The sequence below is a fragment of the Siniperca chuatsi genome, linkage group LG20 (assembly GCF_020085105.1).
Source record: "Siniperca chuatsi isolate FFG_IHB_CAS linkage group LG20, ASM2008510v1, whole genome shotgun sequence".
Taxonomy (NCBI): domain Eukaryota; kingdom Metazoa; phylum Chordata; class Actinopteri; order Centrarchiformes; family Sinipercidae; genus Siniperca; species Siniperca chuatsi.
In genome coordinates, this window is record NC_058061.1 from 14,230,045 (window position 1) to 14,255,877 (window position 25,833).

The following is a 25,833-nucleotide window of genomic DNA, read 5'->3' on the forward strand; positions in this document are numbered from 1 at the left end:
ACGTTGGAGCATGTCATAAAGAATTGTTTGATATTCAATTGTCAGCTTGCAATTTAATTTTTAAGGTCAAATCTCAAAAAATTAATTTTGATCTGGTTAAGGTAAAAAAATAAATTTCATTTCCATTCATTTCATTTTAAGTATATGATCCTTAGAGGACAAAGGCAATAGAGATGAAACATAAGAAGAAAAAGATGGGGCATATTCACTTTGGTCATACTGATTTTAATGCAGGGAGTAAATGTTATTCGCTGATGTTGGATTCCGAATTTCTTTGCCTGCTGAATAAATGACTGAAAAGAACAAAAAATAAATATAGACATGAATTGCAGCACAACTCTATACATAAACGGAATTTAAAAAATAAAACAGCATGTATTAGGGGCAGTAACACAACATAGTGTATATTAGAAAGAGTCAAGAGTGCATTCCACTTCAGACATTCATTGGAAACATACTGACAGTTTGAAGAGCAACTCATGAATCAGGAAATTTGAATAAAAGGAAGGGTGTAAATGATGCCTGCCTGTTGTATTAGACGTGGCTCCATCTCAATATGAGCATTAAACAGCAGTAGTAGAAGGAATGAAGAGTTCACAGTTAATGATTAAATAGCAACAAGTGCAGCTAATCTCGCAGAGCGCTGGTATAAATGTAGAGACTTTTGCTTCCTATTTTGTTTACTTCAAGGTCTCTAATTTGAGCATCATGTGTGGCCCATTCAAGGGCTGTCAGGGCATTTTGCGCCTTTTGGAAATAATCTTCAGTGCTTTATCTCTCATCATTGTCATCTTCAGAGGCAGGATGGTGAGTCCATGGGGTGTCTGGTGTGAGTTTGTGTGGGTTTTCTGCATTACTGTGCCCCTGGTCCTGAGCGTGGTGGAGGCCAAAATGTGGCACATCCTCCTGGCTGCCTTCCTCCCCAACTGGGCTGACCTGACATGCGGGCTGACCACCCTGTGTGCTGTGATGATCACCTCAGCCACGGTCATCTTTGCAGCCGTTTTTGTCTGCCTCTCCTGCATCGTCAACATCTTGTGCTTCATCTTCTCCCTGGCTGCCACAGTTGTTTTCCTGATTGACGCTGTAATGCAAAAGAAGATGTTTCCAAGCGGCTACCTGTCCAGCCTGAGAGGAGGTCTCCGCACAATAGAGGCCTTTATGGCTTGTATTATTCTCACTGCTGCCACTGACCACTTTGTAAGTGGTGAATGGTCCTTTCGCCCTTTTGGGATGATATGCAGCATCATTGTGTTTGCTATTTGCCTCCTGATCACTGTGGTCATCATAGTTCTCCATCTGCTCAAGCTGCTGCAGTGTCTACTCTCATTCAGGCTGAGTTTGATGGAGCTTGTGTTCAACATTGTAGCAGTGCTGCTGTACCTGCTCGCTGTCATTCATTGGTCCATCTTTGGTTACAAACGCAAAAACTACAATCCTTACATCTGTGACAAGTGTTCCTTTGTAGACATGAATACTGTTAACATTGGAGCCACTGTCAATCTTGTCTTTTACATTGTGGACCTGGTTTTATCCTTCAAATCTCGCTAGAAAAGTAGACGTGACATGTACTTACAGATTAAGATGAAAACACTGATTTGCTTGTGTTGCATGGTTTCATTTGTTTGAGGTTAATTTATTTAATGAGGAAAATATTTAATGGACAGTAGCTGTTTATATGTACCGTATGTTGCCCAAAATCATGTGAACTATTAGTCAGTTTTATCTACATAAAATCCTGCATTGCAGTATACAAGTGTTAAAGTCAGCAGGTGACAATATGATATAAATATAATTGTTTTTATGTCATATCGTTTTGCATACTTAATTCTCAAAGGTTACTACATTTCAAAATTAAGTTATTAAATGTACCTTCATGATGAAAACATGCCTTTTTTATTTTTAGGTATTTCTTGTCAAATTAAAATGACTAGAGGTATATAATGTGTGAAAATGGATTTGAAATCATGTCATGTATAAAATAAAGAGCTGTGTTAAACCAGAGTGGCCAATGCAGTCTCTCCTGTATTTAATCATTTGAAAAAATGTATTGTAGACTTAATATCTTTGACTATTTCTACAAAGTTTTATTGCCTCTATGCAAACATAACAATAGTTCAGCCAGTATATTCAAATCTCACAACTCCAACCATGAAAGTGAGATAGTGAATGCAAATGTCACACTCAAACACTCATAGCTGCTACCAAAGTAAAATGGTACTAACATATTAATAATACATGTGAATTTTTTCCATAATAAGAAAAAGCAGGCACATAAAAACAATGCTTCATAGTCCAAAAAGTTCCTGTTGTGAAAGGCAACAGTTTGCAGTGTGTGTGCACTGCAGCACTCAGCTCCCTCAGGTCTCCTCTGGTTCCTCAAACTCCACAGTCTCCAGTAGACCCTGGAAACAGAAGTAGTGGGAGTTGCAGTAGACAGGATGCTTGTTGAGACACGAGCCCACCACTTCTGGTTTCAGCGACGCAAAGGGGTTGGCTCCACTTCCCTTCATGTCCATCTCCAACTCCAACAGGATCTGCAGGGAGTAGGTCATCTCTGTCTCACTGTGGATAGAGGACAAGAAGCATTAGCGGCCATTACACATTACACGTCACGATAAGAGAGCAGTGAGAGGATAAAGAGCGGGCTTGGTTGACTGTAGTAGTAGCACATTCATCAGACATTGGTGTATTTGGTGTATTGCATACTTTCACGCACTTGTGTAACATACAGTACAACAAAGCAAATAGTATGCAACATCAATGTGACAATTTGTATACTATTTAGGGTTAAATCAACTGGAGGGCTGAATGGTAATCTGATAAGGAGTGGAAGGGAAAGACAGTTTGAAATTTTAATCAATTACAGTGTCTGATAATTTCTCATAATCATTTCTGTGAACTCCTAAAGTACAGCTCCTTTTCCCAAAGTCTTTATAACCTGATTACTGTGGTGTAATCTGTAACTTGTTTACTGTTTTTCAACTGCAAGAAATTACTTGGACATATTTTTATTTTTATCTATCATAATTCTGCAGTAGTGGAAGTTAGTTAATTTACTTAAGTAAAAGTATCAATACTATACTATCGAGATACTCCAAAATGTACTTCAAGTACTCATTATGCAGAATGGCTCCTGTCAATGTTATATTATCAATCAATCAATATTATTCATGAATTAAAATATAGGCAGGACACATGGTAGAGGTAGAGCTCATTTTAACTACTTTATATACTTTTGGGTAGTTTAATCTATTACAGTGCTTGATATTTTATAAACTGATCATATGGTGTTTATGTAAAATCTTAATCTGAAAAGTCACTAGTAACCAAAGTTGTGAAATAAATGTAGTAAAGTAAAAACTACAATGTTTTCATCTGAAATGTAGTGAAGTAGAAGTATCCATAAAATAGAAATATTCAGTAAAAGTACCTCAAAATTGTACTGAAGCGTAGTACTTGAGTAAATGTACTTAGTTACTTTCAACCACTGCATTTGTGCTGTAAGGTACTCCACTATCTGTGTGGCTGCTATTCTGTAACACTCACCTGAGAGCAGTGAAAATGGAAGGAATCTCATAATCCCTGAGGAGCAGAAGTGTTGGAAGCCAGCCCTGGTCTAGGCCCTGACTAGCATCAAATCCTTGACACAAAAAGAACAAATCAATAAGAGTTCAGCTCAGTAGCTAGTTTAGATAGCTGTTTACTGGCACACAACATAAAAATTCAGATTTTAGAATGTAAAAGTGAGTTTGGTATTATGTTTTTGTGTAAACATGTTCTCACCAGGATTAAAGCCAACCACCAGGTCTGGCTTGGCTGCTTCCTCTTTCTCCACTACATCTTCCCAGAACTGGTGGTAGAGGCCCTTGTAGGCGCTGATGTAGACCCTCTGCTTGGGGCCAAAGGCCCTGAGAGGAGGCCTCACGATGGGGCCGTTCACCACCTCTGGTCCCACCATCACTATCTCGATACCCTGGTGTCCAGGGAACATGTTGTTCAGCTCATCATAGTCAGTGAGTCTGGCTGCCAGAGTCTCACTATGGCCTGCTCCTACCAGGTGAATGGTGAGAGGTTTGGAATAAGGGTTAAGGCCAAACAGCCTCATCCCCCAGGCTACGGTCAGCGGCCTGGAGAAGAACTCACTACAAACCCTCCACAGTGACTGCTTCAGGTCCTCATCGTCAGGCTGTGTCCTGCCAGCGTTTGCCCACAAGTCTTTCATGTTTGCTCCATTTAAGATGGGATCGAGGCGAGCTGTGAGATCTCCCTGCATCGCAAGCCAGTCATCCCATCCTTTAACCTCTGACTGGGGCTTTGACCATTTTTCTGTAGGGAATGGGAGGTCTTCTGATGATGGGAAACACATTTTAATTAGTTCAATAGAAGTAGAGGCAGTTAATGAGTTTTGGTAACTATCTTGCACATTCCTCCATTCCTTTCATGGGATTCAATTCACCTGGTTTTTCACACTGTCTTTACTGTGTGTATGGACTGTTTTTCATATACGTTTTACCTTTGAACAAAAGCCATTCCACAACTCTGTCAATGGCAACTAGACGCAGCTGTGAGCAGAACTTCTTGTGTTTGGGCCAGTCGTCTTTCTGACAATCTTTACGGCAGTAGTAAACGTTTAGACATCTGCGCAAAGATAGTAGAAAAGTGAGAGATCTGTGACTGTAAAATGACTAACTTGGAGGAGGAGAAATATCTTGGCGCACAGGGCTGCTGGGTTTTTACCTGGCACAACGCTTCAGGCTCTGTGGGTTTGAGAGTTGATTTGGCCGCTTCTCACAACATGCACAGATTTTAAAAGATTCCTCCATCTTCTCAAACATCTCTTTTTGAGATCGGAAGGCCATGGGTTTACCCTTGGTCTCCGGACCAGCTCTGGAGAGACAAATAAAAGAGGAACTTTACATTCTTAGAAAAGACAGAATACAATAGAATTATTGACCAGAAACTCATTTGTAATTTGGATAATAGTTATGTTATAAACCACACAAGCTAATACAACAATTGTAGAAAACATGTTTTAACGTTAAATATAGCTGCTCTCCAACTGACTACTGAGGCCTGCACTTTTCTATTCTTACACTGGACCATTTGCTACAGTATGAGGAGGGGAGTTGGGGGACTGCATGGGCAGATTCATAATGAGTTTACATATGTTGCAGAAGCTTAATGGTGACAACTCGGACAGAAAGCTAATGGAACAGGGAGCAGGGAGAATAAGTATGAAACAGCCTGTGGTGGCATGCTAGCATCTCAAAATGCCATTCAAATGTCGAGCTGTCATTATTAACGAGCACCAGGCGGTTCTGCCCCTGCGCGCGTGGCTTCTTCAGACACCTATGCTTTTTATGGCGTAGTAAGGTGGAAATTTAAATTTAGACATGTTCTCCGAAAGTAAAGTTCGAAGTAAAAGAACTGGAAATGATTCGCTCAAAACCTACTTACCTCTCAGTTTCCGTCATTTGTAAATGAGTCTCACTCACGCGCTGTTCACTGTTTCTTCTGCTGCTGCTCCTGTGGTTCGTCATCTGAGCGGCCTGCTGGGGGCTACTGGTGCCAGATATAGCACCTGTGCTGTCCCTTCTAGAAAGCTCTGTCAACTCCAGACCATTCCTGACTTCACATGAGCTACAAATATACGGGCCATATCACAAAAACTACATTCATATCTGTACAAAGTTTTCCTGGTAAGAAAACACCATAAACCCATTCATTACCGTGGGATCAGATTCAACGCAGTTACTTTTAATTAAAATATAATAATAATAATAATGCTAACTCACCAGGACATAGCCCATATGACCACTAAAAAAGCCCTGAGCCCCACTATTTTTTATTACAACGGTATAGCTACTTTCTGTGTGCTTTTACCACTTTCAACCACTAGAAGGCGGTGTCATACAGTAAAAGCTGTTGAAATATCACATTTCCTCTTCTTAGGAAGCAAAACAAGAAACACATGCAGACAGAGACGTAATTGTATGTTTAACACATTGGTATCAGTGTCATGATTGAGCATTATTATTTATTTCCAGACATTAATCCAACAAGTAGCAGAGCAACTCACTTTTTTCATTGTTACAGATAGCTGGTTCTGAAGCAGGATCGTCATACACAGACACCCCATTTAGGTTAGTAAGATTTGATGGAAACGTGAAAATGTTTTTGTTATTCATTTAAAACTGATTCACTGCACATGGGGAGATCACTGTGATAAGACTGAATCAAGTTATTATATGAGAGTTACAAGTTATTACTGCTAAGTAAGCCATTCCTCTTTTTGACTGGAAGCTGGAATACATGGATGTATCAACAAGGAAAGAGGGCACACAAACCATAATTTGAAATGTTTGCAGAAAGTGGGTCTAAGAGTAGTTTTGTAGTTATTGAGTGGCATTTTTAAAGCTGCTACAGAGGCAAAATCCTGTGATTTGTCCATGCTTTGTAATATAATGCAATCCCTTACAATAGGCCTGCAATAGGTGAGGCATATAATGTTTAGGCAAACAGGCAATGGCATCTCTCATAGTAATTTTTAAGCCTGTGGCTCATGCTGTTTTTTGGATTGCATTGTACTGTATAGTGTTACTTTTATCGACCCTGAATAAAACTGAAAACAGCTGTCAAACAAATGCTGTTTGGCTTTTTGGCCTTTTTAATGTTAGGAGATAGGGAAAGGCATGATTGCCTATGGAGAGTCTCCACTCAGCACATAAGAGCTACTATATTGTCTATTAAATAAGACAAGTCCATTGTGATCAGGTGACTGAAGCACAAGTTGTACTTAGCTATGAGTATAGGCAGGTTAGGGTAGGTACATACTCCAGAACGCAGACTCACCATTTAAAGTCCTGTAACAGCTTCAAATGAGAAAAGCAAAAATGAAAAAGATAATTCATTTAGGTGTAATTTTAGATCACGTGTTGCATTAGTATGCATATGATCTGATTTCATGCAGCTATTGTGAGATTTGGGAATAGGTCTAGCCGTAGAACAAATGACAGGGAACCGTCAAATGATGACTGAACTCATTTTGGTGTCATTATATATGTACACCCATGACCCTTTACATCCAGCAACCAGGGGCACACAGCAGAGTACAAACCTTTGTGCCCCCCTGGTGCCCTCAGGTGCCATCACCCTATATAATGAGCTTTTGCTACTGCAGCAGTCTTCAGCATCCAAATCTGCCAAGTGGCAGCACAGCATAGCAAAGTCCATCTCTAAAAGGCTGCAAGAAGCCCTCCAAGGACCTCAGGAAGTCCCAAATTCCTATTTTGAAAACCATATCTTTAAAGTGGAGGACTTGTGGCACCTCAAACAGGCTTTTCTTTATGATGACCTCTTAACTGTCTGGCCTGGGCTTCTCTAAGTCTTCTTGAGGCAGCAGTCCCTGGAAACAGATGTAATGAGAGTTGCAGTAGACTGGAGTTTTGTTGGGGCAGGACTGGACCTGCTCCGGTTTCTGTGAGGTGAATGGATTGGGTCCACTGTCCCTGATGTGCATCTCCAACTCCAACAGGATCTGGAGTGAGCACTTGAGCTCCATCTCACTGTGGAGACAAAGAGATAGCTATGGAATCAATTAATTAAGTACATTTAGTTTTATTGTCCTCGTGAGAGACTGAGGAGAGATTAAACTCCTGTTCAAAGACTTATTTTAACATCCACCAACAAGAAAACCGTTTGAGAGAAATTATAGAGGAACAGAAGAGAAAGAGAACTACATCAATAACTTTGCGATATCATCAAGTTACAGTCTACAGGGGGAGTTTGCTGAAAGCGCCTGCAGCAGAAGAAATCAATCTTTTCTTCAACTTGGCCTTCGTACAAACAGGAAACTGTTTTTTGCCACCAGAGGGAAGGAGTGTGAAGTGTGGAAGGAGTGGTGTGATGTGGGTCATGGGCAACAATAACTGCGTTGAGACTGAGGACTGTGGTGATGAGGTCAGGTAGGTGAGGAGCAGGGAGACCAAACATGATAAGTGGGTGAACAACAATTATGCCATAGAGGAGGGAAGGGTTTAATAGTTATATAGTTTTGGATAGCAGACTGTATACATTGTGAGTTAATGAGTCCCTCTGGTAAAAATAACTTATATAATAATATTTACTTTTGCTCAAAAGGCAAGGGATGTTATTATCCCCACTATAAAATGTGAAACAGTTGTAGGTTTCAGTAATGTGACCAACCTGTACATAGTGAAGAAGGAAGGGATGTTATAATCTCTGAGTAGCAGAAGGGTGGGCAGCCAACCTTCTATCAGACCCTGGTTAGCGTGGAACCCTGTGTTAAAAACACATGTGTAAGAGATACATAATAAGCCCTACAAATAGACAGGAGCAGAGAAAAATAAGTCTTTTTGATCAACAAAATCGAATGTCAACCTGAATGTGATGTGAGAACACCAAACAGACCCAGTTCTCCATTCAGGAAGTTGTACAACCAGCATGTTAATATAACAATAAAATAACCAGCATCAGTTTTGTTTAGGATCTCTAACCCATTTCACTGTTAAAACCTCTAAAAACTTGGCTTCAAATCTTAAGTATTTTTCTGTAACATTGTAATACATTTTCTGATTGGCAAATATCAAAGTTAAAACGAGACTCCAGACAGGCTCTACCTATGCACAGCGTCGCTTTGAGCTAAATGCTAATGTCAGCATGCTAACATGCATAATGTTTACCATGTTCACCATTTTAGTTTAACATGTTAGCATGCTATCATTTCATTAAAGACAAAGTACAGCTGAGGCTGGTGTGAATGTCATTAGTTTTGCAGGTATTTAGTCACAAACCAAAGTATTGGACAAACTGAAAATTTGACCTGATGATGGCGATAGATGAAAAGTCATTTAAATTCATCTTTAGAATGGCATGAATATCTGTAACAAATTTCATGGCAATCCATCCAATAGTTCAGACATTTCATTAAAAACCACAAATGTGCTAATCTGCTTCATCAGGACTGTGTGGGTGAGGTTTTGATCAGATTTGACTGACAGTGACTAACAGCCCCCGAATGCAATCAGATTAATTTAAATGTTACTAAATCCTGACTGGTGCGCTGAAGTACGTGACATCCCCGCCCACTTCAACCCAGTGAGGAGAGCCCAAAGAAGAAAAGAAATACAGAAATCTTTAATGTGTTCTCACTTTGGCAGAGAACAGCGTGTTCATGTAGGCTTCCATCAATCACAGTAAAAAGCTGATTGAAAAAAAAAAGCACATTTTCAGGGCCTTTCATTTAGAATAAGCCACTCTTGCAACATACATCCCTCCCTGAATAAGTCGGCTGAATGACTGACACTAGAAAGCACTTACTGAGCTGTCGGTTTCTCACCATGCAAGTCTTTACAGAATGACAGAGGAAAAAGGCAGGTGAGATGAAGATCGAACAGATTACGCTTGATTAGTCTCCAGCCATGTCTTTCTCTTGTTAGCTAGAATATCTTTCCTTCTGGACGTGTCACTGACAGTGTTATGCAGTCAACCTGATTATCAGTCAATATGACAAAGTTAATCTTGCTCCAAACAAGCTGACCTCATTTAAATGTATGACATTCTCGCACATACACAGAGACAATCCAGTGCAGCAGTCTGGCTATATCTATGCTGGGTTGAGTGCATAATCCTGACAGATGTCACTTTCCCTTGACTCTGGTTCATATCAGTAATATGTTGGGGTTTTTTTGAGCAACAGCGTAGTGTGGTGAATTGTTCGACCTTCAAACAGATGACTGAGGTTCAAGCCACCATGGCAGCAAATATTGTAAATCCCTCCAGTTTAAGTGTCCTTGAGTGTGACAAAACCAGGAGAGCAGCAAGCCCTGCAATGATCAATAAAGTCTCACATTATTTTAAATTTTAATCTGCATCTAGGAAAAACTATGCATGTGAGAAATATGAAAGCAAGCTATGACTTTATTAAAGCTTCAGCTGTTTAGTACATATTGGTGTGTACACTGGTTTTAAGTGTAGAAACCAGAGCATGGCACAGAGGCAGAGAATTGTAAGGCCCGTGATACTGGCACACAGATGGTATTATGTTATCCACCGCCTGCCACATTCTTCCGGGAACTCAAACTGCAGAAAGAGAGGACTTTAACTTGAATAATGCATGCCATGATACCAACATCCCCGAGGTTACACTTCTCATCATGATAAAACATTTAACAGGGAGTAAGCATTTAGCCGTTTAGACCTTCAGGAGATAAGGTGACAAAGAGATGTTACAGTCTGACTGTTAATGACTGCAATAATTGCCTGGCTCCAGTGTGAATTTGGGCCATATGGTGGATAAAGTTGCTGTTAATGGCAAAAGACTTGCTTTGTTTCCTTGTCTGAAAAAATATGTTTTAGAACGGTGAAATCCAATTTATTTCATGGAAAACAAAAACCTATCTGGATGTTGTGTTTGTGTTTACGAGGCACACGTTTTCAGTGGTCTATCTTTGTATGGATGACATTACTTAGCCCACATCCATCTCCTTTGTGAGAGCTGACAGCTGACATGACCCTCCCTCTTTTATTCTCAAAGGTCAATGTCTATTTTTCACTACTTTCTCTTTCTCTTCGGGACTTTCACACACATACACACACCGTCCATTTTTATTCCTTTCGTCATGCTGCCTGCTCTCCAATCACTTAAACAGCGTCATAATGCAGTGTTCTGCCAGCTTTGCGGTATGAAACGCAGCCAGGCACTCAGGCAGTTTACTCGCAGGATGACTGATTCCTGTATATTTAGCTCCGGTGGAGCCTGCAGTGATAACTGAGCCAGGGGTTAAGGATGTAGTTGGATCAGGGCTTTACTGCTGCTTTGCAGGTTAAAGGGTCAGAGAACTGATTCAATGCAAGAGCTTAGGAGGTGTAGGGTTATAGTGCCAATGAGTTAGATGTCTGTGAGTGTGGACGAAGGGATAGACAGTAGATGTCAAGACGTTCAGGCTAACATGCTATTCGTCATGAAGTGGAGAAAAAGTTGCAGTTGCCTTTTGTATTGTCTTCCAAAAGTATGAACTATATCCATAATTCAAGAAAAAAGGTTTATTAGGTCAGAAAATTGTATGTCCTCAGACTGAAAATGGTGACAAGGATGGGAGAGGATGAGACTGTTTTAAATCAATGATTTTGGGCACGACTGCGGCTTGCAATGTTCGTCAGAGTGAAACTGGGGGGAACTAAGACTCCCCTTTCAAAAGGGCAGCTTACTGACATTATGCTGAGTCCAGCAATCAGAAGCCAAACTCTTTCCCAGCTGCTCCCATTAATCACCCAAATCCCCAATAAAAGCCTGGCGCTAATGAATAGGCCAGATCTAGTGAGTTACACATCTCCTACTTGCTCTGTTCTCTGAAAGAGGTAATTGTCAAATGAGCAAAAAGGGAGACAAGTCACTGGTTCTCAAAGAGAGCTGACCACTTAAGCTGAGCAGTTTCTATTAATAGCCGCAATGATCATTATGTTCTTTACTGGTTGATTCAAAAGCATTTTGAGTCTCCTTTCAACCAGACCCATATCTCAAGATTTTAGTGGTTGTACAATCTCCTTTACTTTTTGTTTGTTCATGTTTGGCAGTGATGTTGTATATACATACCAGGATGAAATCCAACCACCAAATCTGGCTTGGCTGCTTCCTCTTTCTCCACCACATCCTCCCAGAACTGGTGGTAGAGACCCTTGTGGGTGCTGATGAAGACCTTCTGCTTGGGGCCAAACGCCCTGAGAGGAGGCCTCATGATGGGGCTGTCTACCACCTCTGGTCCCACCATGACTATCTCTATGCCCTGGTGTGCAGGGAACATACGGTTCAGCTCATCATAGTCAGTCAGTCTGGCTCCCATTGTCTCATTGTGGGATGCCCCTGCTAAGTGAATAGTGAGAGGTTTTGCGTACGGGTCAAGGCCAAAGTGTTGCATGGCCATCCCAACTGTGAGAACTCGAGAAAGGAACTCGCTCTGAATCCGCCATAACGACTGTTGCAGGTCAGAGTCATCCGGCCTTGGCCTGCTGGTGTTCTTCCAAAGGGTTGCCATGTTGGCACCAGACAAGATGGCGTCCAGACGTGGCGTGATGTCCCCCTGCATGGAAAGCCAGTCGTCCCAGTTCTTCACCTCAGCAGCTGACTTGGACCACTTCTCAGTGGGGAATGGGAGGTCTCCTGTGAGGGTGGTAGAATATGTATGATGGATTTATATGGCACTAAACTGAGGACATAGATTAGTGCGATTTTGTCTGGCAAGTTTACATGGTGTTTGAAAAGCAATCAGAGAGATTCAAAGGCTGAGGAACTTTAATCAAAATTTCTAACACGCACCAGTATTGCACTGACTTTCTGTCAGTTTTTGTCTCTCAGCCATTTATTTTCAGCAGCTCAGCTTTAAAATAAGCCATCTCATTAATGTGATTTCTTTGTGGTTTTGTGAACTCAAACAGCCATTAAAGCATTTTAAATTCAGCTGCACCGCCTTTTCATTTCTCACCAGTGAACATCAGCCACTCCACTAGTCTGTCAATGGCCACCAGACGCAGCATCTTGCAGACCTTTTTATGCTGAGGCCAGTCCTTTTTCTGACAGTCCTTGGTGCAGTAGTACACATTCAAGCACCTGTGAGAGAAAGAAAAAGAGAAATGAAACAGAAAGAAAGTTGCAAGGAAGTTAAACAAAAAGGAGCACTTTATTTGACAAAGTTGTATACTCACCACTTTATATCCCCAAACTATAACTGTTTTGCACTTGAATGTTTAGCCATGCTAGAGGCATGACTCTAGAGATGGCAATTTCAGTCTGTTGGTTGGTCAGTCGGCCCACCATGGTCCTGACTGAAATATCTTGACAACTATTATAAGGGATTGCCATGACATTTGCTACCGATATTCAAGGTCCCGAGAGGATACATTCTGATGACTTTGGCAATCCTCTGACCTTTCATCTAGTGCCATCATCAGGTCGAAATTTCTGTTTGCCCAATACTTGCGTTCATGACCAAATACTTGGAAAACTAATGACATTCCCATCAGCCTCAGCTGTAGTTTGTGTTTAGTGCTAATTAGCAAATGTTAGTTAATACACTAAATTAAGATGTTGAATATGGTAAACATTATACCTGCTAAACATCAACATGCTAGCATTGTCATTGTGAGCATGTTAGCAAGATAATGTTAGCATTTGCTCGAAGCACTGCATCGCAGAGCTGCTACCAAAGCTGTAGACAGTTTTGTTCTAAGATAAATTTAGGGGGAAAATGTCTCCTGATAGATGGAATCTGGAGAAACTGTTCATTTAGAACCTGAACATCAGTGAAATGATATTAAGGAAGTATGCATTTGTGATGGATTGTGATTTAAAAATACTTACATCTTCAGGTATTTGATGCAAACCAAAGTACTGCTATCAATCAGCTGTGGACCATAAGGAAATCCTTTAGGGTGCCTCAGTTGTAACATATATCAAGATATATTATTAGACAATCGGCTAGAATGTCTTGTTTGTGCCAGGACATAAATAGCATCTTACAGTCATATAGAACCTGTCTTTATATTTGACCTTCTCTTTCAGCGGCAACCTCGTGACACTGAAGATGAATTCTGTCCTGCTTTAGATGACAGCTGGCAAAAACAGCCACGGAAGGCAGAAGCTGGAATTTGCTACTGATTATACAAACTCTGTGTGGATGTGGGCTTTTGTGTGGTCACACAGTTAAGGTGGTGAGGTAATGTGTTGGATTAGAGGTCTGACTGCCAGCGCCAGTTGGTGCTTCGGGAGACTATATTACTTTATCTGGCAATCATTTGCAGCCTGAGAGGCACCCACATTTACATCAAATCAGCCAACGTGTTCTGTCATAGCACACTTTGGGCGTACTAATCCTCCAAAAGAGGCTTACAAGTGGACAAAGTGAGACAAAACAAGGTGATAAAACACAGGTGCCCTTAAAAGGTAAAGTATAAAACACTTCTGCAGAGATACCTCAGCCTTAAGAGTAATATATAGATCACTGTGAATCAGAATGAGAATGAGAACGGTGATGGAAAGTCACAAACAGGCACAGTTTTTCTTGTAATTCTCAGATGTCAAAGTTCTTGAGGGTTTTACTTGTCAGCAGTTCTGTTTTGTGTCTGCTGCTACTGGTAACTTTTCTGAGAGAGGCAGTGGCAGCTGAGAATTTCAGGGGAATGTGCATGCAAGACAGTGTGTGTGAGTGTGTATGAATCAGAGAGAGAGCTAGACAGAAAGAAAGCGACAGAGGAGCTGAGAGCCAGAAGAAAAACGAGGCACAAAAATAAAGAGGCGCTCGTGAATATGCAACGCACTCTGCTCCACTCCTTATTCTCAATACACTCCTTGAACTAGACTCTTTGATGTAGTGAAATTCTGAACCGCATTAAGCTGCTCTTAATAAGCTGCAGAGTTGCAGAGATGAATCACAGTCAGGGGACTTAGCTATATTTGCCATTGGCCATTGTCCACCTCTGTAGAGCTGTCACCACCTTGGTGGCCTGTCATTCTGTCACTGATACAATGCTTCACACCTGACAACGATTGGACAACAATGTCCCCGACCGGGTGATAATGCAGCTGACCTGAGAATGGTACAGGTTTCAGTCGCCTAAAATATTCTGCTTGTCATCAATGTTCAGTGTTAATCAGTGTTAATGCTGGAATATTGCAAATCATGCATCATGGCCCACTACTTCTGCAAAGTGAGCACATCAATGATCTCTGCAGTCATTCTCAAGCATCAGCCTTCAGTTGTGGCTTTGCACTCACTTCACACAGCGTTTCAGGGTCTGTCCCTCGGTGAGATGCTCTGGGAGTTTGTTGCAGCTGGTGCAGAACATGAAGGTCTCCTCCATCTTCTGGAACAACTCCTTATAGTTGCGGAACCCGATTCCTTTAGCCTCTCCCTCAAGAGCAGCCCTTATCAGAAGGAGACACTTAATTTGCCAAGCACGAAACATGTTCAAGAATTTGGTGGAATTTGAGACACTGAAGTAACATACAGAGGTTGTGTGAAAGCACAGTACGTATATATGAAAAATTAATCATTTGTAACATATATGCTATACTATAAACTAATCAAAGTCTGGATGGTAAGAAAATCAAAGTGAAAATTTGGAAGAGTAAGACAGCTGTGCTTACAATACTGTTCTAAGTTAGTATCAGTAGTTTTTACCTGTATTCTCTGTAGTCCTTCATGTTGAGCTTGTTGAGAATCACCTTAGAGAGCCCAGGAACATTGGAGTCCAGAGCGTAAAAGCCAGACCGTACAGAAAAGACACTGTCCGTCCCTGGACCGTAGGACTGTGGGAGCGCTGGGATCTGGGACGCCATGTTGTGGCCTTCAGTTTCCACTAGGAGAGGAACGAACCATTCAATAAACACTTAAAGATATATTATAACTGTACTGAACATCTATTACTTAATGTTCGGCCCACTTCAAAGGGTGGACAGACATTTAAAGAAGAAAAAAAAATGAAAGAAAAAAGAAGAAAAATCTTGTTTTTGCTGACCTGTGGTTTAACATCTTACCTTGCTGCACTGATATACAGGTAGTACTCCAGGACACTGTGACATCCCAACCACATCCATCAGTGATGTTGGATGAACCTGAACCTGACCCTGACTCAACTTTTGTAGGACCACAACTCAACGTCGCCCAGTAAAGCGCTGTGTTGGCCAATTGAATACTGATAAATACTCGTGATCATCACAACGAAAGATAAAATAATTGCTGTTGTGATAACTTTCAAGAGTTGCAAAATCCTGTCACAGAGTATTATAAAATGCTATGCAGTGTTTCGGTGTCTGACAAGCCTTTAAACACATGGATGTGTCACTCAAATTAGACCTAGGTCCTATTTTATTGTCTCACCGTTACCTGAAACAACACGCCCCCCCATCAATGTAGCCCCCTTAGACATTCTAAAACATCAAATCCATTAGTTTGCCTATGTGTGCTGTGTGCTTACTGATACAAAGCAGAGTCAGTGGGATGTGAGGGACAGGGACCCGAGCTGGAAAGCTGGCTGGAAATGTGGACTCTGGTGGAAGGACATACAGTCCCAAGCCACACAGAGGTATTTGTACTATGCACAGCACACTGACAACCAAGCAACACACTGCACTGACACAACAAAGATTTTCACTGCTATTAGAAGATTCCAGACAGGGCTTGAAATGCTGCCCTTGATAATGTGTCACTGCTGCCAGGGCCCACAAAAGCAATTTCAGAACCAGTGATAACATTTTCAAAGTTATACACAGGTATACACAAAGTAAGCTTCTCCGGATTTTCAAGTATGATTTTTTTCAAGGATATGAGATTTTCACCAAGCAATAGGGAAACAGGCTATACATAAACCGAGACAGCATAGTTATATTGAAGTGTGTTCATCTAAAGGCAGACATAGGTATCTTTTCTCAACATAGATACAATTGTATGTCATAAATAGACACACCCTTTAGACTAAAGAACGGGATTGCCTTTGCGCTTTGAAATACATCCACTCTCTCACACACATACACTCTGGCCTGATGGCCCTGATGACAGAAGCACTCATGATTCATGTTCTTTGAGTTCATCATGCCGTTGCCTTTAACGTAAGTCCTCCGTCGCCACAATCCCTGACCTCTCCACCCTCCTACTTACTTGCATGTCAAATGATTTATTTAGTTGGTCTGACATGACGGAAAATAAGAGGGGAGAGAAATGTGATCATCTCTCTATAACTCATATACCTCCTTTTTTGGATTTTACTGGAAGCTGGGTTGGGGGAAGCCAGGATCGAACCGCCGATCTTCCGATTAAAGGACGACACGCTCTACCTCTAAGCCCTAGCAGCTGCCACTTAGTTGTCATGTATGTCTGCAAGTATGCTACATTTAACCTCATTTCTATTTGGTTTAGACCAAGTGCCTGTAATTTTTTCCCCCTGTTTATTGCGATTAAACATATCTACCTGTCTCTAACTTGGCCTTCAAAACACGCCAAACTCCATTTAACTCCATGAAGCTTGCAGCAATAAAACTTGAGAACTGCACAATAAATGCTTTACTTTATCACACCAAGACACTACTTTGTACTCACAATGCTGCTCATTCCAGTTTTACATGAAAACAACTTTTTTCCTCTCTTTGAGGAACTCTGTATCTTTTCAATTTCATACTAAATGTTGCTGGGGAATGATTTAGCCTTATCATGTCTGCAGACAAAATTGAAAGGCCTATATCTAATTAGTTCCTTCATATCTACAGAGCACCAGGGAGGCATGGGGTTGGAAATGAACAGATTTCCCACGAGAGGGCAGGTTCTTGCTTTTCTCTCCTCACATATCTGACGTGACACTGTTAAGTTTTTAGCATGCAAAGTCCTTCCAGTGACTGTCTGGCCACAGCATTAACACATTTTCACCCTGCCTTGCCATGCACTCCGGACCAAGAAGAAGACGTATGTCACAACATTAAGACATGGACAGATATTTTAGCAGTCATACCTTTGGTTCCAGATGAGCAGAGAGCCTTCTAGATGATTTTGAGTTTTCTTGGTTCTCAGATTCTCAGAAGAATGTGATTGACAGCTCCTAATGCTGGATGTCACCACGTCGTGGAGCCTCCACGGTGTCTGTGCTGTGGTCAGTAAAACTTAACACCACAGAGCACACAGTGCTTTAGGCACCTGAGGTTAGGGGGGAACTACTGAGTGGGCGAGGGAGTTGGATGGTTTGGGGAGGGGGTTTGCCTTGGAGGAAGATGGGGGCTGAAGAACAGAGGACAGAAGTACATTTCTAGAAAAAGAGGGGGGGGGTATTGGGAGGAGAGGTGGAGACTCGAACAGGGAGTGGACACATACACACAAACACAGATACCAGAGAGCTATATTCTGCAAAAACACACTCTGCTGGGAAGAGGGAGCACAGAGATGAGAAGAGGCACTTCACAGGCCAGGAAATGAAAAGCAAAGAGGAATCAATGATAACAAACACATGTGTGAAAGTGGATCTCTGGAATCAATAATAGTGCAGTAAACAAGTGTATGCTTAAGTGAAAAACCTTTTTGATATGTAAATACATTATCCTTTCATCAGGACTGTGTTTTTCTACCTAAATATTTGCAACTTGAAAGCTTTGACTTCCTCTTATTATTCATAACAACCTGAGCATAATTCTGTGTACTTGTCAGGTTGTTTCCAAGAGTCACAAATTAAGAAAGCCTCTTTGTTACTGTATAATAAATGTGTGTCTGGAAAACATTATGTTCGTAATAATGACAAATGTTGCCTTTTAATTTAAAAAAATTTATTTGGTCCATCGGAACCTGAGATTGAAAATCAAACATACATGTTTGTACACATATATATTTATATTCCCCGCCAGAAAAAAATCAATAAAATATATCACATTCATTTTTTTCCGCATTAAATTTCATTTTTTTGTTTCTATCATCCTTTAATTTTTTTTTACAAGTTTAAAAGGGTCAGTTATTTTTTTTTCTTAGTTTTTTTTTTTAAATCTTTTGTGTGGCTTAAGTTTGCAGTTTGTACAATTTACAAGGAGAGAACCAGACAAAGGAGAAGAGAGAGAAAAGGCGTTGTGTTGGCTGTGAAAGGCCAGCTTTTCCCAGGCTGCAGCTGCTTCAGCAGCAGGGGGCGCCCATGACGCACAGAAGAGTCACCACCACAACTTCACAGAAGAGGAGTAGGTTCATAGGTCACCAGCACAAGCCAACATGACATTTATGTCAAAAATCATAGTATAAAACAAAAGTCAATCTCATGTAAATGTAAAGTGATCCAGCAGTGACACTGAATTTCGAGGTGCCTTATCATTGCAGGTGTTTCAGTGCAGGTTAATTTCTTGTCAAACTAATCCCTCTGGGCTCAAACTAAAGCCATAAATTATCACATTCCTTTATCTGTCATTCATCAGTTCAGTATTCAACAATATTCATTAGGCAGCAGGACTGCAAATCACTTATACAAATAAATTAGACACTGATTTCACAGCTACTTGGCTGCAACCCACGCACACACACAGGGCAGACAGACATCTGAAAGTGGTCATTACACATTATGTTTCTTTGGAAAACATATTTACAGTTACGCCAGCTTCAGGTTTCATCAAAGAAACTTTACACTGCTGTAGTAGTTTTCTTACAAACTGTCCTGAAGATGTTGTGAAGTACAGCCTACCAGCGCTGGTAGACATGGTTGTGCAGAAGACGTAAGACTGCAAGCATCGGGACACGGTGCTGCCATTTAGCATCGACGCTGACAATACCAACAAAAGGGACGAAGCTCATGAGATGATGCATGTAATTCATTGTATGAGTATTTTGCTTAACAGTTTTCAAGTTTTTCCCCATTTCACTACGTAACGGTAAGACACCAACTTTGATTTGAAAAAAAGTCTCCCACTCCATCCTGTTACTATAGTATCACATTAGTTTTTCCCCTCTCTCTCTGATAAAACATCTATATGTTGCCATGGTGAGGACTGAAAGAGCCTTAGTAAAACAGGAGTAATGGCTTTGACACTGGAGAAATTGGAAAGAACAAGTGGGTGGGGCCCTAAAAAAAGGGACCTACATAAAACAGCTGTAGGCAGCCCATCCTTTCAAACAATACAGCCCAAATTGCGAGGGAGCTAAACTATTTTCTGTGTCACAACATGTCTCAGAGGTCCCTTCTCTCTCTTGTTATGTGTGCACGCAGTCTGACAAAATGGTAATTTGTTATTACACGAGGACACTGTGCTGTCGCTAATGTGCTGTCGGTGTATTCTTGTGGGAAGGTGGCCCAGATGCTCGCGCTGCACCCAAGCAAACAAAAATGGTCCGACCTCCCAAAGTAAACTCGGCAGCTCCTCTTAAGAGCTCCCCTATGGCAAACTGACTGTTCAAACAGCCACTAGCTCCTCTAGTACTCCCTAAGTACACTAAAGTGTAAATCAACACACTGGCAAACTGTTGAAGTGTGAGAAATAGACAAATACTCACTGACCTTCAGTACCAAAAAAAGATCAGACACAAATTTTGGGGTGTCACAATCCAAGAGTGCAAGATGCAGCATTAATTCACTCTATATGATGTCTAGAGAGGAGAGTTGCACCCCAGGTGTGAATTTATGTGTAAATATATAAACTGACTACTGAACTGGATGAGAAAACCCAGCGTGCCTGAGGGGAAAAGTACAAAGCTGGTCATGTAATGACTCGCTTCCAGCGTTTAGACCCCAAGCTGAGGCTGAGTGAAAATGAATTAAAGTAAGTGAGAGAAAGGAAAAAGGGGAGGTACAGTGGTTGTTTCTCTGTAGGGAAAAACGTGGTGGGAATTCTATGATGTGTCAGTATTTCACAGGATGGCTTGTAAGTGTTTATGAACAACAGAGATAAAGATGCTATTCCAGCTATCTGGCCACCACACATGTGCCACAACCTCAGCTTGAGGTTTTGCTTGACTCCAGCTTATTGTAGAAATCATGGGTTTGGTCCTGAGCTAGAGAGAGCGCTAGACAGCACTGCGGTGATGATGGAGAGTGGGGACAGACAGTACTGTATGAATGATGGCTTTTTCTACGACCTCAAAAACACAACTATGGACAAGACGGCAACAAAGGTTGTGTATAAAACAAGTAAGACCGATGTGTATATTCTCAAATAAAAAAAACATGTATGACTATGTGTAAAACTAGAAGTTGGGTTTGGCTCATTAAGTACCTAGTGAGGGCTGGGCAAGACAAACTCCCCCTGAAGTCTTCTGCTTTGTCAGCTGTCCTTGTGGATGACATAGGGGTAAGTGTCTGATCGTTGCAGGTGACTGGCTCAGAGGTTGTGGGCCGGAAAATGGCTCAGTAGTTACGGCACTCCAGCCTGACTTCTGTGAAGCTCACTGAAAGCCGGGTCGTCTCCAAGCATTTGAAACTCAGGAGTGACATCTGTTCCACTTACAGCGCTTGTACCAAAAACATCCAGAATTTTAAGTAGTCTGAACTGGATCCTGTTTGGTGCCTGGGTGAAAAATTGTTTTGTGAGTAAGTCCCGGTCACTCCATGTGGTCTGCTTCCCTCATTTCATCCTGACATGGCACATCCACTTTGGCAAGGGCGAGAGTGCGTGTGGGCTAGATGAGAACTTCAGCATTTGTGGAGCATTAGGAGGACAGCATATAAATGATGCCCATTTATGCTTTACATTCAGGTGTGTGTTCATCCAAAAAGACACACAAATACACATCTTTCTTAATGTTTTAGCGCTGCACACACCACTCGCCCTCCCTTGCCTGGTTTTTCAGTGGTCTGACAGTTCAATGGATTATAGTCTGTGTGTATGTGAGATGGTGGGCAGTGGTCATAGTGGCCTGGGCCGGTGCAGGCCATCAATGTCCGGAGTGAGCTGGGGGCTGTGGGTGGCCTTGGTGGGGGTCCAGTCTCCCAGGGAGGCCTGGGCTGCCTTGCGGTGAGCCAGGCGGTGGGTGATGGAGAAGCCGGCATTTCCTTCCAGCTGTGAAAGCACCACCAGCACCTGCCTGCAGGGGGAGACAGAGAGCATTGAAAAGAAAATGTGGAGCAGCTGAGTGACTCCTCCAGTTTCAGGCCTTTCTAGCACACATTCACTCTGAAAATATGGTATTTTTTTTGTTGTGCAGTGTGTATGGTGTAGTGAAGTAAGGGACTGTATGAAAATGATTGGGGTGAGAAGGGGGCTGAATCTTATATTTCACTTTATAAAAAAGCCAGGCCCTCCCCACCATATTTTCTTAGGACCCCACCTTTATCTTCAAAAACTGTAATACTATCCCCTAAATATCTAAAAATAATATATTTATGGAAAACATAATAAAATACTGAAAATACAGTCACTCTCAAATTTCGAATAAAGAGCTGCTAAACAAACGGTTATTACAGTTATCTAAAGAGTGAAGTGGGGACAGGCGACAGGTCTGTGGCGGCTGATGGACTAGAGCACACCAATATCTTTCTGATGCAACTTTCTAAGAATTGTTTACAATAAATCTCACAAGGCAAGAAACTATAAATGTGGGTTGAGAAAAAGTTAATCATTTTCGTACAGTTCCTAAGTATGCCACTAATCTCAAAACTGTTTATTAGTTAGTCAGCAAAGTTAAAGCTAGGATTGGAGGAAGACAAGTTGATTAGTCAGCACTCCAGAGTAGCTTGGTTTTCTGATTCAGTCTATTTTGAGAACAAGATGAGGAAATATGGTGACAGGAAATGAGAAAAATAAAAACTTTTTGACTGTGTTATTCACACTTCCAAAGTCTTGAGGATATCTGAGTACACTCCAGTGAGAATTATATCTTGTCCTGAATATGATTACCTAAGCTGCTAAATGCTTTCACCAAAGAACTGATTGTATAACAGGAAGTGAGTAAGAACATCAGAAAATAAGACTGTGATATCGTAGCACTGAGTGTTTTTATCAAGTGAAGTGACATAATGTTCTTGTTAGATGAGCGAAAATGCCATTAAAAGACATGGTCCTCATGCATGGTGACTTTTTACAGTTTCCCATTATGTGGGACATTACTTTGAGGTGATAAGGTTGTAAATTTACACTAATGTGTTCTGTAATGTGTCTGTACGACTGAAACATTCATACAGTAGATGTCCAAAGAACTTAAATTCAGAGAAACCTAATGATGTGTGAACAGCTCCACTATGCAGGATTTCACAGGTGTGTATGAGCCTACAATATTTTGCAGGTCTTTAAAGCATTGTGCATTAATGGGCATAGAAAAATGGGGACCAACAGAAAACAAAGGCAGCTATTATTGTGCTGAGACCAGCCTAAGGTAGATTATTAAGAAATATAGAGCGCTAATCCTCTGGGATCACTGTGTTTATATAAGTGCTTATGTGTTTACAGATATAATCGTCTAAATGGGTGGAGGTTTGCTGCACCTGTACCAAATGTTCTCAGAGCATTTAATCTCTTCACTTGTTATCTATTCAGGTTATTTCTTCCAAGGTAAAATATAGCTTGATAAAAAAAAAAGACTTTCAGAGTTGTGTGTGTGTGAGGAAGAGAGAGGGACAAAGGTATATGTGTGTACCTGTGCAAAGGCGGTACACTATCGATGGTCTTGAGGCTGCCGCGTGTGGACACCACATTGAAGCTGTCAGTGCAGTCACAAGAGACGTGGAGGTAGTATTTGGGGTGGCGGTTCTCCACCACCACGATGAGCCCCGCCCAGCCGTGGGTCAGGTAGTAGCACGTCATGCCCTCGCGGCCCTGAGAGCACACATGAATGAACACAATCAAAGATATGGACACAGATCTTTAAGGAGAAAATTTACATAGAGCACACATTTGCACACTCGTGAGTTTACAAGTCCTACAGCCAAATCCAATACACTATATGCAGTGAAGTGTAATTTTTTTGCTGCTTTCCCTCCAATTTGTATTCTATAAACAAACCTTATTTACTCACATACATGTTCGAGGCTGGTGTAGGTGAAGAGAGTGATATTTCTTCGGATGAGGAAAAAATGTCTTTAGTCCTTTTTTTGCTAATACAACATACCTTGTGGCTGCACTGCATTCTGGTCTATTGAGGCAACTATCCGCAGAAAGACTGGTAGGTATGAGGAAATGCCAGTGGGAAAAAAAAAAGAGAAGCTTGGTCTTTTAATGAACTGACAGTAAAAACTGACACTGTTGTTTCAGATGGCTGAAAGATATTCAGCTGTCTAACTATAATGTAGCTACATTGAAAAAGTACATCACCACTAGCAGTATTTTTTAATTGTGTTAAAATGCTTTTAAGATTGCATACTACATTCAGAATAACAACTGGTGAGAAGGTGAGATGACTTTCATCTTTTTCACTTTCTCATGCAGTGGTTGATCTCTCTTCTGGGGCCTGTAATTGTAATAAAGTGAACACAAGTGCAGCTAAACTGCTTTGGCTGCTGTCATTTCACGTCCAGCGGCCCAGTAACACCATCCAATAATCCCACTGTACCTAAAATATATCTGTCAGCAACACATGTATGTGCTCATAATACAAAACTCTTGTTTCACGACTCAGGGCTGCTCAAATTATTTATTAATACCCCCCCCCGTGTAGTGGCTGCCATGCACTCCCAAGTGCTCCCACCTTCCTTAAGCAGTGAATTCCTGGAGAGCTGAATGACTTAACAAAGATGAACTCAAGTGTTTAAAAAGCTCCGTCATCCTCTAAAATACCAGCCAATGTGACAGCACTTTCAGGAAAGCGCTGTTCAGGAGAGCCAGAATAATTTCCTTGGGTGTGAGCGGCTGTGTGTGTGTTGGAGAGATTATGTGCTCGTACTTGCACGTGTAAAGGCAGAATAGGCTTTGGGACTCTGCTGAGGAAATCTAAAGTGTTATCTCAAAGTGGCTTACAGAGTTGCAAGCGTTCTCCGGCTTCACAAGCATATACAGTATATTATATTCAAAGATGAACAAACTGTGTGTGTGTGTGTGTGTGTGTGTGTAGGTGTGAGACAGGGAGATGGGAGGACAGAGAAAGTGAAAGCTGGGGAGTGAAGAAACAATAGCAGATATTTAACACAAGTATGGCTGGATTTATTGCAACTTTGCTTGTTCTCTTATTCTGAAATGTCTCACCTCATGTCTCTCGCCTTTGTTTTCCGTGAGGTGGATGATGGCGTCGGCCAGTGTGGTGGCGGTCGCCTCCACCTGCTCCACCATCACCTGTCTAGAGCTGTAGATAGCAAGAATGTAGCCGGGGAAGTCCTGGCTGGGCCGTCTTGGCGCTCCGCTGGTGGGACTTGAGACTGAGAAGAAGACAGTTATATGCTTCAGAATAAGTGCCTACTACTAAATGGTAAACAGGGTTATGGTATGGATGAACTGAACAAACATTCATAAGCAACAAAAACTACAAAAGCAGTGCTTGTTCACATTGTATCTGTACACTTACCAGGCGTGGGTGGACCTCCTGTTGTCTCGCTGACATTCATCTGCCAGTGGTTGAAGGCGCAGCAGACAACAGCATACTCCCCCGGCTCCAGCATCACATCACAGCCAACAAACTTCTTCACTGCTCTCTTGCTGTGAGCCAACAAGCGTCCCAGAGTCAGCTTGTTGCCGCTGCCGAAGGAGGCCCGAAACACCATGATGCACAGGTCCAGTAGGTGGCTGTCAGCTGTGTCCGAACGCCTGGAGAGGGAGAGGGGATGAATGGGTTAACACAAACAAAGGTGGGAAAGGAACATAAAAAACAGAAGGGGAGGAAAGGAGGAAGGAGGGAAGGGGTGGGCTAGGACTAAAAAATGCTGAAGACTGTCCTATTTACCTGCTTCCCTCCTGGAAGAGAGCAAACTCCAACGCCGTCCTCTCCAGCACAGTGAGGGATGTGACGGTGACCGGGCCGCTGGCCTTGCTGGGGAAGCAGCCCTGTAGCCTCACCTCCTGCCAGTCTGAGTGGATCTTACAGATGTCCACTGAGTCAAAGTACCTGTGGGAGGAGATGGATGAGAGGATAGAGCCTTCTTTAGTACATATATTTATACACACACACACACACACACACACACACACACACACACACACACACACACACACACACACACACACACACACACACACACACAGCATCAAAAGAAAAGTCTGCATGTTTCCAGACACCAACAATTTGGTCGGCTGCTCTCCCCTGCCATGAGCTAAGTCTATTTATATGCATAACAAGCAACTCTTTAACATTAGCCTCTGAGGGTGCTGCTGTACAAACACCATTTACCTTGCTAACATATCAAACCTCCTCTTTCAAAGACGGAGCCCCTGAGAGACATTCTCTTCCTCAC

The 25,833-nt window shown here is 41.8% G+C and overlaps 4 protein-coding genes across 10 annotated transcripts in view; 1 reads left to right on the forward strand and 3 right to left on the reverse strand.

The window, feature by feature from the left end:
• Positions 1-252: 252 nt before the first annotated feature.
• Positions 253-1,937, forward strand: LOC122867532 (myeloid-associated differentiation marker-like protein 2). The gene has a single exon (XM_044178441.1). It carries the CDS (start codon positions 709-711, stop codon positions 1,549-1,551), a length of 843 nt encoding a protein of 280 aa, XP_044034376.1. The 5' UTR covers positions 253-708; the 3' UTR covers positions 1,552-1,937.
• Positions 1,938-2,066: 129 nt separating this feature from the next.
• Positions 2,067-5,883, reverse strand: LOC122867530 (putative protein MSS51 homolog, mitochondrial). The gene is made up of 7 exons (XM_044178437.1): positions 5,799-5,883; positions 5,461-5,643; positions 4,741-4,890; positions 4,517-4,641; positions 3,787-4,350; positions 3,550-3,643; positions 2,067-2,565 (listed from the first exon to the last, which is right to left on the reverse strand). The coding sequence occupies exons 1-7, from the start codon at positions 5,804-5,806 to the stop codon at positions 2,361-2,363; spliced, it is 1,329 nt and encodes a 442-aa protein (XP_044034372.1). The 5' UTR covers positions 5,807-5,883; the 3' UTR covers positions 2,067-2,360.
• A 137-nt stretch (positions 5,884-6,020) lies between these two features.
• LOC122867531 (putative protein MSS51 homolog, mitochondrial) lies at positions 6,021-17,799 on the reverse strand. Of its 2 annotated transcripts, XM_044178439.1 has the most exons (7): positions 17,518-17,799; positions 15,198-15,375; positions 14,792-14,941; positions 12,504-12,628; positions 11,618-12,181; positions 8,209-8,302; positions 6,021-7,568 (listed from the first exon to the last, which is right to left on the reverse strand). In XM_044178439.1, the coding sequence occupies exons 2-7, from the start codon at positions 15,353-15,355 to the stop codon at positions 7,361-7,363; spliced, it is 1,299 nt and encodes a 432-aa protein (XP_044034374.1). In that variant the 5' UTR covers positions 15,356-15,375; positions 17,518-17,799; the 3' UTR covers positions 6,021-7,360. The 2 variants fall into 2 exon arrangements, with proteins under 2 accessions (XP_044034374.1, XP_044034375.1); XM_044178440.1 differs by lacking the exon at positions 8,209-8,302.
• Positions 17,800-18,302: 503 nt separating this feature from the next.
• The window catches only part of capn15 (calpain 15), a 40,663-nt gene continuing 33,132 nt past the window's right edge, over positions 18,303-25,833 (reverse strand). For 5 of the 6 annotated variants that reach the window (XM_044178432.1, XM_044178431.1, XM_044178433.1 and 2 more), the window contains 5 exons: positions 25,326-25,487; positions 24,951-25,189; positions 24,635-24,804; positions 23,094-23,272; positions 18,303-21,545 (listed from right to left, as the gene is read on the reverse strand). In XM_044178432.1, coding sequence (XP_044034367.1) covers positions 21,368-21,545; positions 23,094-23,272; positions 24,635-24,804; positions 24,951-25,189; positions 25,326-25,487 — 928 coding nt within the window. In that variant the 3' untranslated portion in view covers positions 18,303-21,367. Of the gene's footprint in view, positions 21,546-23,093; positions 23,273-23,564; positions 23,616-24,634; positions 24,805-24,950; positions 25,190-25,325; positions 25,488-25,833 lie in introns of those variants that run through there. The other variant, XM_044178436.1, reaches the window with a different exon arrangement.

Excerpts from the sequence above, each read along its gene's own strand:
- LOC122867530 (XM_044178437.1), bottom strand. Across the intron at positions 4,642-4,740 it reads AGCCTGAAGCGTTGTGCCAG|ATGTCTAAACGTTTACTACT; the intron begins GTAAAAACCCAG and ends ATCTTTGCGCAG. Across the intron at positions 4,351-4,516 it reads GGAATGGCTTTTGTTCAAAG|AAGACCTCCCATTCCCTACA; the intron begins GTAAAACGTATA and ends TCCCATCATCAG.
- LOC122867531 (XM_044178439.1), bottom strand. The coding sequence starts at position 15,355 with ATGGCGTCCCAGATCCCAGCGCTCCCACAGTCCTACGGTCCAGGGACG. Across the intron at positions 12,182-12,503 it reads GGAGTGGCTGATGTTCACTG|GAGACCTCCCATTCCCCACT; the intron begins GTGAGAAATGAA and ends CCACCCTCACAG. Across the intron at positions 7,569-8,208 it reads TCCTTCTTCACTATGTACAG|TGAGATGGAGCTCAAGTGCT; the intron begins GTTGGTCACATT and ends TTGTCTCCACAG.
- LOC122867532 (XM_044178441.1), top strand. The coding sequence starts at position 709 with ATGTGTGGCCCATTCAAGGGCTGTCAGGGCATTTTGCGCCTTTTGGAA.